The sequence below is a fragment of the Paramisgurnus dabryanus genome, chromosome 22, assembly GCF_030506205.2.
Source record: "Paramisgurnus dabryanus chromosome 22, PD_genome_1.1, whole genome shotgun sequence".
Taxonomy (NCBI): Eukaryota; Metazoa; Chordata; class Actinopteri; order Cypriniformes; family Cobitidae; genus Paramisgurnus; species Paramisgurnus dabryanus.
This window is the reverse complement of record NC_133358.1, coordinates 14,671,701-14,682,568: the sequence shown is the minus strand read 5'-3', so window position 1 is coordinate 14,682,568 and position 10,868 is coordinate 14,671,701. Positions and strand designations below refer to the sequence as shown.

General features: G+C 37.8%; 1 protein-coding gene across 3 annotated transcripts; it reads right to left on the bottom strand.

The window, feature by feature from the left end:
- Positions 1-331: 331 nt before the first annotated feature.
- On the bottom strand, positions 332-9,065 carry LOC135785443 (tripartite motif-containing protein 16-like). 3 transcript variants are annotated; one of them, XM_065294870.1, is made up of 8 exons: positions 8,808-9,065; positions 6,519-6,544; positions 6,292-6,387; positions 5,909-6,142; positions 5,444-5,603; positions 5,295-5,351; positions 1,935-3,252; positions 332-984 (listed from the first exon to the last, which is right to left on the bottom strand). In XM_065294870.1, exons 1-7 carry the CDS (start codon positions 9,007-9,009, stop codon positions 2,729-2,731), a joined length of 1,299 nt encoding a protein of 432 aa, XP_065150942.1. In that variant the 5' UTR covers positions 9,010-9,065; the 3' UTR covers positions 332-984; positions 1,935-2,728. The 3 variants fall into 3 exon arrangements, with proteins under 3 accessions (XP_065150942.1, XP_065150941.1, XP_065150943.1); XM_065294869.1 differs by having other exon boundaries at positions 6,519-6,557; positions 8,809-9,065; XM_065294871.2 differs by lacking the exon at positions 6,519-6,544 and having other exon boundaries at positions 8,808-8,944.
- Between the last annotated feature and the right edge of the window lie 1,803 nt (positions 9,066-10,868).

Sequence of the window (10,868 nt, the reverse complement as noted above, 5' to 3'; positions counted from 1 at the left end):
TGTGATGTTTGGCTGAGACCGCATTGAGCGCGCTGGGGAGAGGAGGATAAAATCAAAGACTCACACTGTATTCAGTACTCTCTTTATTTCATCCAGTGCTGTCCACACACTTCCTGTTGTCCTCCACAATAAATTCAACATCAGCAGCAATTTTTGAGTCCCATCTCTTCATTGAAACACAACGCAGATCGTAACAGAGAAAGAGTAGAACCGGTTACATCCGCTCTTATCATTGTATATCCTCATAAATCTTAAAAAATAAAAATAAAGAATTTAAATAAAAAATTGTATAGATAATAAATACCTAAAATCACTGTCATGCTTAACTTTCAGTAGCAGTTCCTTCATTTTATTTCCTGTACATTTGAAAAGGTGATTAAAGGCAAGAGAGGTCTACAGCCTCTTGAAGAACCCGACCTCTATAGATCCTCGTTCCTTCAGTAAAGTCCTATTACATATCATTGTCCTTTAGTTCTTTAACAGCTCTTTACAATCTTCAGGCAATTGCAATTATGGACAGTTATTGGATTACTGTGGAAATATCAAGTTCGTCCTGGGTGTATACGTGGACTCCATTTATATTCATCACCAAATGTACAATCACCCAATAAGTAAGGAATCTCATTTTCGTAATGGATATAGTAACTTAACAATGGAAAACATTAAATAAGAATCCATTAAAAGTCTGATAAAAAATTATCATTTAGAAGAAAACTGATCTCTTTAATTATAGTGTCACAGTCCTGTCTTGTGTTTCTCTGTCTGTGACTTTTAGTTTGAAGTTTTGTATTGTCATCCATGTCTGTAGTTCTTTGTAGTTCTTTTGTTTATTGGTCCTTGTATTGATTTGTTCCCAGGTGTGTCTAGTTTCCTTGTTACCCTCATGTAGGCTATATATTGCCATTGTGTTTCATTGTTCCTTTGTGAGAGCGTTTACATTGTTTCATGTTAAGTGTATTTGATCCTGTTTCCAGTTCTTGTTACCTGTAGTGGTGGGCAGAGCGAGGCTTCGTGAAACACTGAAACAGTTGAATCAATTGTGCCGTATGTTTCGAGGCTTCGAAACATCAATCCGAAACAGCCTCCACAGTGACAACTAGCGGTCGTTTGCATGTCTTTACATGAAGCAGCCTTGACAAGATTTTAGACGAGCCCTGACAAATTGTATCCCACATGTTGTTTGATTGACACACAAGTGATAGAATGGGAGAGTGGATAGTGCTCTCGACTCTCATTTGTAGATCTTAGGATCGAACCTGGGAAATGTATGTGCTACGTCATCATAATAAAATAGTTTTGTTGTTGTTTTAACATCTGTTTGACAACTACATGAGCTTTTAGGCTCACAATTGTCGATAACTATAGGCTATTCGGGTCTATTTAATGAAAAAAAAAAAAATAGAATAGAGATATACCAAATAAATAATAAGAGATTCATAAAATATACCAAGCCATAATATGCCACATTGTTTACATATAAAGATCTTTATTCAAATATATAAATTGTTCTGTGTTGATAAACTCAACCAGCTACTTTTTTACATATAAATTCTCCAGCCTTTGAAAACAGTCTCATTCTCACACAAGGGACACTTGCTGGCATGCATTTTTTGTAAGTAGCCTAAGTGTTACATACCTATGAGGAAAAATTACTTCTTTTCAGTAATTTATAGTATTTGATCTTGCCAAAAACGCATCTATGAGGTATTGTCAGTTTTGTTTCCTACCCTGTAAGTTTAAGATTCGAAGCAGATTCGACAGGTACGCCACCTTTCGAAATACTTGTGAAATGCACCGCTTGGTGTTTCGAATCACTTCATCACGTGACATGGGTGTTTCGAATCACATTTCGGAGCAGTGTTTCGAAACATTTACGCTTCGGGATCTCGACACAGTGTCGAAACGTCAGTTTCGCGGGAGCCATCCCTAGTTACCTGTTCGAGTCTGATGTTGTATGGAGTTCTGTTTTGGGTTTTGTTATTTGTAAAATAAATAATCTGTTAAGACTTGCACTTGCATCCATTATCTGTTTCGTGACATATAGTGGCCTGGAAGACTTGTGTGTTATAATATTCAGTGCAAAAAACATTCAGATCTATAAACTCACATTTATTTGACTTTGAAATCTTCAAAATAAGACAGTTAAAATATTTATCATGAATTACAGTTTTATTAATAAAAGTTTGTAAAGATACAGAAGTCAGCTGTCACAGCAGTTAAAATCATTCTTAAACACAGAAAACTTGATATGATGTTTTACATTATATTATCACATTGCAATGTATAATATTACTATATATGTTTTATGTTGTAGAGCTTGTTAGCATACTGTTTTGTCTATATATTATCTATATACTACTAATCATCCCTCATACTAATTGGCTAAATCACTCCATCTCCTCTCCACTAATAAGCTGTTGTGTGGTGAGCGTTCTGGCGCAATATGGCTGCCGTCGCATCATCCAGGTGGATGCTGCACATTGGTGGTGGTTGAGGAGATTCCCCCGTTCATATGTAAAGCGCTTTGAGTACTGAGAAAAGCGCTATATAAATGTAATGAATTATTATATACTCATAATAAAGTATTGCTGCAATAATAATTATTGTATATTGTATATGAAAGTAGTTTTAATAAATTTTAATTTATAGTTTTTTTTACCTGGAAAAAAGACGACATAATATCTCACTGCTGTTACTTACAGTATTGTTTGGAGAATTTTCATGTCATCTACACTGCTGGATAACATAACTTTGCTGAACCTGAAAGGAGGTCAAACCCAGGATAAAGTGGTTGAGTGAATGTGGTGTTGACTCTGCATATGAGGTTCATTTCATCAGAGACGTTGTAGAAGGACAGAGATCCTGTACTGTGATCCACATACACTCCTATTCTACAGCTCAACACTACAGGGAGTTCAGTGTGTTTGGTATTGTGACTGAATGTGCAGCTGGAGTCACTGCAGAACAAACTCCAGGACTGATCATTATATCCAAATATACACTCATTACCCGATCCCTTCCTGCTGATGCTCTTATATGACACTGATATACCAACACTACCACTCCTCTCAACCTCCCAGTAACAGCGTCCACACAAACTCTCTCTACACAACACCTGCAGCCAGTGATCAAATCTGTCTGGATGATCAGGATACTGCTGGACTGATTTAGTGTAAGTAGCCACAGTGTTCTTCTCAGACAGGTGGAGATTTTTATTCACTGTGTTTGGATCCAGCGAGAGAAGACTTGAATCTGATAATAATAAAATAATCATTTAGCAATAAAATAACAACGTTGATGGGACAAAATCCTGCTCTTTGTTTAATAATGTTCTAATAGCCTTTTGGTGCAAGGGATTTTCCTGTATGTGTGGCGACTTTGTGTACTGAATTTTATGAAAACAATACACAACTACCAGCCAGGAAGAGCAATAACAACTGCCTTACACCTGGAATAGTAATGTGCACAAACAGCTCGCATTTATCTGTAATATGCAATCAGTTACAATGTGTATACTTATATGATCATGTTTGTTTGGCCACACTGAATATGGGTTTAGTAAATTTGTTAGAAATGTTTAAATACTGTAGTGTAGTTCAATAATGTTATTATTATGAAGTTACTACACAGCTCTCCAGCACATGTAGTGTATAATCATTTATTTTGGTAATATATTTCTTTGATACTTTTTTAAGTTGTTCAAAATTAAAGCTCCACTGTGTAAGATCTACTCCCATCTAGCGGTGAAAGTCTATATGACAACCAACTGAATATTACTTTCTAGCCCCCCCCCCATTCGGAATGCGTTTTAACTCAAGGTTAACATGGCTTCCAGTAGCTACAAAGCAAAAGCAATGAAAAAAAATGAACAATTTGCAATGTCCTTTGCCTGTGATCCATCAAAGCACACAGATTTATGTTTAACATGGAAAAAGTCTGATTGTCATTATATGTCCGCTTAAAATCACATACAAAAAGCAACCATAAACGTAGCTTAGACACTCCTTTTTCATCGACGCGAGGAAAAATATCACAGGGGCTGTTAAACTTGGTATTAAATATGTGTTTTAATCCGTCTCTTTTTGTCCATTTTCGACCGCTTCTCTCCAGAATACTGAGGAGATGGTCTGTGGACGAGTCCCTCTCCTGTCATTTAATCATGAGCGAGAGTAATGACGGGTTTAAATGGACGCGAATACTATGTCAGAGTCCAATGCTTATGTTTTATGTAAGCGTTACATGTCCGTGTATATGTAAGAGCTTTCTCTCATATTGGTGAAAAAAGATCGCGCAACTTTCACACGCTTGTAAAATGAAATGAAAGACACGCAGATCAGCTGCGTTTTATCAATGAAAGGCTAAAAATAGCGCTGTCACCGTGTGTTTGTGCTAGAGGTCAGAAAAGACGAAAAACATTTTTCTCTGTACCTCAGATTACATAAATGGGCGGAGAGACGGCGTGTGGCTGTTTGAACACATTCAACCGCATGCGTGTTTACACTAACAAGTGTTATGCATAATCATGCTAAAGTTAGCCAAGGAACTATAAAACTTCAAGTTTACAACATAGACTGTATAGATGTAAACGATGTAAACGAATATGCTAAATTACCTGTGGAGAATATAGAAAGTAGCAACTTCAGTGTCCCTTGAGCCCCATCTTGGAAAACTAACTCCAATAGTGACTTTGGTCTTGATGTTTTTCCTGTCGCGTTGTCGTTTAAAATCCCCGTTTCGCCTCCTTGGCGACTTGTTTTAATGTCCTCGAGAATATGTCTTCAACAGGCTTTCAAATCAAAGCATTAGATCGCAGGTTCATCACGGTTTGCAGCTGTCGCAGCCGAAGGATTCAGCTACGCAGGTCGTAGGCTGCATACGTCATCAAGCCTGGTTTATTTAAATTAACTGAGAATTACATTCACAAGTCATACGCATATTACATCAATTTACAATTAACTAAGAATAATTGTCAGCTTTATAATTGTTAATATTCTGAAATAAGACTGTCTTGATGACGTATACCGCCTACACATGCAACCTCCGGAGGCTTCAGCTATCGGCCAGCGTGAGTGTAGAGTGAAAGCCAGAGAGCGCTTCGACGGTATGCATTTTAAATAGCAGATTCTACACTTACGAGAATACTTTGATTAGTGGGGTGGAGGTAATTACACATGAATGAGCACATACTTTTTAAAGAAAACATGGGTTTTTGCTAAGAATTAACTCAATAAAGTACACAGTAGAGCTTTAAGATGTAGTGGATGTGGGTGTGTTTAATAATTTTACTAACTTACATTGTAGGAAATCCTCTCTAGTTCCGTGTTCATAGTAAATAATTTCAGTGGATTTTACTATAGAAATAAACAGACAGTTAGAGTCATTTCTATGTGAAAACACAACATACGTAAGTACTCGCTGCTCACATGCATGTCTGTTACTTTACCTCTGTCAAATATACGTTTAATCTCATCTTTACAGAAATCCTCCAGTTTATCTCTGAGTTTAGAAACAGATTTTCCCAAATCATCAAAAGTGAGAAGAGAACTGAAATTAATGCTGAAATCATGTGAAGATCCAGAAGTCACAGAGAAAGACTTGAAACTCTACAGGACAAAAACAAATAAAATAATACAATAATTATGTTTACTAGCTTGTTATTTGCAAATTTAACAACAGATGTCATTCTTATCATCTTGTTTTTGTCATTGTCTCTAAAGCATCTTTGCTTTTTACAATTACAATGTGATAAACACAATCTCCAAAACACACACTACTCTGAACATAAATTTTAAAGCAAAATGCCTTTGTTCTTACAGGGTCTTAAATTATGATCATTAGGTTAAACCATAATCTTATTAAAGATCAAGTATTGTAAAATGATCAATGTCCTGTTTTTCAGATCTGTTACCTGCAGGAAATGAATGTCATCATCTGTTTGTAAAAACTGCTCCAGTTCAGCGTCTCTCCTCTTCAGATCATCAATCTCCTCCTCCAGACGCTTCATGACTCCTTCAGCTCGACTCACTGCAGTCTTTTCCTGATCTCTGATCAGTTGTGTCACCTCAGATCGTCTTCTCTCAATGGATCGGATCAGTTCAGTAAAGATCCTCTCACTGTCCTCCACTGCTGTCTGTGCAGAGCGCTGTTAGGACAAACATTACAATCAGATCTTACTGCTGTCTCACACAGCCTGAGACTCACAGTGAACTTCAGTCAGACTAAAACTCATCAAACACTTCATTCATCACTGGCTCTGAAACTTCTCATCCAGCAGATATTTTTAAAACTCACCTTATGAGAGACCAAAGTCTGTCTCAGCTCCTGAAGCTTCTTCTCTCTCTCCTGAATTCCCTGCTTTAAATTTCTTTGTGTCTCCATCAAAAGTGTCTGTGGAAAAGGTCAAATACCATGAAGAGTAATATTACATAAACATGTAAAAAAATCATTACAGAAATGACAATATGAATCATATATCAAACAATCACTGTCAGTTTAATTTAATCTGTGTGAGTTCACACCTGTTTCTCTGTCCTCTCTGCCACAGCTGTCACGGTGTCATGGTTTTTGTGAACATCCATCATACACGGATAGCAAATGCATTGTTGGTCGGTCGGTTTGTATATATATATGTTAAGGAATAAAGGAAAATATGTTATGTAATGTAGTGTGAAAGTTAACTGTTTAGAGGTTGTAAGGCTTTTACCTCACTGTATTCAGTATTAATGATGCTGCATTCTTTTCCTCAGAAGCTAAAGTTTTGCAAAGACATTTGTAGGGAGGACTTTGCAGCTCATGGTAAGTCATTTTAAACTCTTAATATATACTATTTAATTAGTAATAGTAAATCAAGCTTCAGTTTAGATGTATACATATTGGGAGTGGTTTCCCGGACAGGGATTAGACTAGTCCTAGACTAAAATAAATGTAAGAGCTGTCTAAACTGAAAACAACTTGCACTGACATATCTTAAAATTCATCAGTGCCCTTTGTTTTGCCTCAAAATGCACACAAATAAAGTTTTTAGTAAGGCATGTTTGTTAAAACTAGCTATATGTAAGGTTTTGTTATGTGTTCTGGTTGTGTTTTGTACTTTTATTTTGACACCCTGCTCTGTTCTGACTTTTATTTTGATACTCATCATGCCATGTTATGCTTCACACTTCCTGTCTGTTTTGTATTTTAGCACTTCCTGTAAACCTGTTCACTGCTGATATAATACATTCGTATGCCCAGCCTGTTACCTGTGTTCTGTTTACCCTGTTCCTGTTAACCTGTTTTTGTATTCTGCCTGTTTTTGACCTGTGCCTGTATTTGGATTGTGATTCTACTCTGCCTGCCCTGACACTTTGCTTGTTTTTGTATTCTGTGATTGTACTCTGCCTGCCCTGAACTATTGCCTGATTTGGATATTGATTGTGGATTTTTTTAATAAACCTTTTTGCACATGGATTCACATCTCCTTCGCTTTCATTAAAGCACCACCGTTACATTATATTTCTTAATTAGTCCTGTCTTAAGCTAATCCCTTTCCAGGAAACCACCCAATTGTCTGCTTGTTGCATTTTCTTTCTAACAAGTTTACATTTAAATTTAATACAATAAAATCTTTCCTTAGGAGCTGAAGTATTTTATGTAAGGAGGATTTTGCAGCCCATTTAGGCAATTCATCATAATGAAAACTCTTAATATACATGATTTCAGATATCATTTTCGTCAAGCTCTAGTTTAGGTAAAAATATACTATCTGCTCAGTTGCCATTGTTCTCTTTAGCCAGTAAACTATAGATTTAATACAGTAAGTCTTAAATAAATGCAATGTTTTAATATTACACACTTGTTCATTGAGCTTATTGTCTTTCCTTAGGCTGAACCAAAACCTGCCAGACTAAAGTTGATTTGGGAGAGAAATTTGGGAGATTTGGGAGAGAAAGACGTTGAAAACTCAATAATCTTGGCATTCTTCAATGAGTAATTGTTCCATTTTTAGGCAAATACTGTACACTTTGAATGCTGTGAATATTATTTTTATATTTTATATTATTTGTATATTTTAAATATATTTTAAATGAATTGTTTTTGACTGTTTTAATCAGCTTTTATTTATTTGGAAAATTTTATTTGGAAAAAATAATTTTGGTTATGTTACCAGCTAAAGTAATCTATTCCCAAAATAGCACTCTTTAAGTTAACTAATCATTAACGCACTTGAAGTAAACTCGTTACTAGTCTAGCTATGGGTATGTAAAAGTATACAAAATGTAATATACTTAGCATATTCATTTTTCACCAGGGCAGTTTTTAGAATTTTGGATCGGCCAAAAATATATAGAATGTACGCAAACAGTCTATTCAAGGTATACTGATTGTATGTTTGCAAGACACTCATAATAAATTTGTAATGTACTCCTAACATAAATAAAACACACTCTAAATTCACTTATTAAGCATGAATTTAGCACAAAAACAGTCATGTACTTAAACTGTACTAAGTCAACTTAAAGTTGTTCCACTTTAGAACACAAAAGTACACTAAATACACTTAAAGTTGTACTTTGTTACAATTAATATACAACTAAAATTTATTAAGTACAAAATTAGTTGTTCCAAAATAGCACTATTTAGGTAAACTAATCAATAGCACACTTTAAGTATACTGGTCATTAGTGTGACTGCAAGTATACTGAAGTATATCAAAATTAAATATATTTAGCATACTATTTTTTCACCAGGGTGAGCAGAGTCAGGAGCAGATTGAAGTTTTGTCTTCTTCAGTTTCTCCAGCATTTCAGCAATCACCACATTCTTACCTAAAACAGGTCTTGGTGTGAAGGTTTGTCTGCACTGAGGGCAGCTGTAGATTCGCTTCTGATCATCCTGATCCCAGCGATATGTAAGAAAATCCATACAGAAACTGTGTCCACAGTTAATGGTCACTGGATTCTTTAGTAGTTCCTGACAGATTGGGCAAGTAAACTGATCCTGAGCCCATGAAATACCTGATTCTGCCATTTTTCACAAACACACAGATAGAGAGACGTGTACAAACCTCAAATGCACTTAAGTTTTAGTTTCTCTTACTTTAAGAGTTGTTTCCTTATTCTGATTTTGAAAGACGTGTTCAAAACTTGTTTGTCTGGTGTTACAAGTGTAACTTGTCCTGTTGAGTGTATTTAAGGTCATGCTAATCAAAATGCATCTATGTTACATTTTCAAATCATTTGTAACTACAAATTATATTATCTGCCATGGTTTTGCTAACAGTAATCAATAGGCCTACACAAAAAAACATGGTTCATTTTCGTAAGGGGAATATGATTGTTTTTGTTCCCTTTCAATACAGTTCACTTCGCATTGCGTCAGTTGCTGACGCTATGGGGGAAACTCCTGTTTACTCCGCGATTGTAGCCTATTGGTTAACGTCTGTAAAAATTACAGACCTATGGCGTTTGAGCCCGCGAAAGGGGCGGGACTACGCCCTTTAATAGTCCGGGAAAGAGTGCCATGAACTCACTTGCATTCTCGTTCAGCGCGAACCTCTCGCTGCTCCGAAAAAGAAGAAGCCTTACTCGCCGCCAACACAAGCCCTGCAGCGGAATCCAGGCCTAGCGTCTTTCCTTGCCCCTTTCCGGCTTAAAACTGAAGATAGCCTTCGCTTGCTGTGGTATGAGCCATGTACAGCGGACACATACCTGAAGAGGTCTCCCCTGCAGCCGTCTGGTAAGATCAATATTTTTTATATAAAGCTATAAGCTAAAAGAGCAAGGCGCTGGCTGTTGTAATAGCATCCAGCACAGCGGCTCAAGTGAGCAGGTCCGGCCCCAGTTTTCTGTCACAACGCAACCATTCATGCTCTATGCTCGCGGAGTCCCTCGCTCCTCCCTCCTCAGCGGCGAGGTCTCTTTCAGCAGTTTATTGGAGTTAGCACATGGTCTTACGGGCTCCTTGCCTCTAGTGCAGCCTTCTAGTGTTTAGTGATCACAGAGCTTCACGCCCCTCCCCTCCTGCAGCGACTCGATCTCATTCGTCGGCTCGATAGGGCGAGCACACCGTTATTGGAGCACTAAGAACACTTATTATAGAGCCTAACCGGTCTGGGTCTGTCTCACTCCGGTAGAGCTCACAATGTTTGTTTGCTCTGTCATTTCTCTCTGGCTTAGATGGAATCAGAGGCAGAGCAAATTTGTTTGACAATATGCTGAGGCCCGAACACCTCCCTTTATTCAGTCCTGTCCTATATCAGTGCGCTGAATATTGGTACATCTATTATATACCCCGGTTTTTCTGCCCTTTTAATTAACGGCAATACTGCGGGCCTCACGGCAGACTTCTCCTCTGCATAGACGGGTTAAAGTCCAACATCAAACCACCAAGACAAACTGCTCTGCTCTGTGAGCCGCTCTGGTAACTGCCTGAACGGCCAGCTCTGCGGCCAGCTCTGGCCTCACTCGCAGCATAGCCGCGTCGGCAGCAGAGAACAGATTGTCTGGGAGAAAAAGGGTTAAGTCGCGCCTCGGCTGGACTGCCCTGAAATATTATCCAGGAACATACACATGTAATACTGTCGGTTGTGCGACCTTACTGTAGTGGCGAACCGTATTGAATTCCTCTCAAAGAGCAATTCCCATGCTCACTATACTTTAGTGTGAATTGACACCCCACGGCTGTGCGGTGTCTCTAAACACTTTTTTACCTTACAGGCAAGCGGTCAATATACGCACACACGGCCCGCTGTCCATAATTGTATCGACGCTCGCCGTCAAACCCAGGTTTGGCGATCCATTCCCGGGACACCGGGTTGGATTCTAAACAATAATTCAGACGCTTTCTTGCTGAAATTCGTTCGCAGACCATCCCACTTTTTCCGCTAC

Bases quoted from the DNA above. Each gene is read 5' to 3' on its own strand.
- LOC135785443 (XM_065294869.1), bottom strand. From the start codon at position 9,009: ATGGCAGAATCAGGTATTTCATGGGCTCAGGATCAGTTTACTTGCCCA. The intron at 6,143-6,291 runs GTGAGTTTTAAA...TTGTCCTAACAG, and splicing joins AGACTTTGGTCTCTCATAAG to CGCTCTGCACAGACAGCAGT. The intron at 5,604-5,908 runs GTAACAGATCTG...TTTGTCCTGTAG, and splicing joins ATGACATTCATTTCCTGCAG to AGTTTCAAGTCTTTCTCTGT.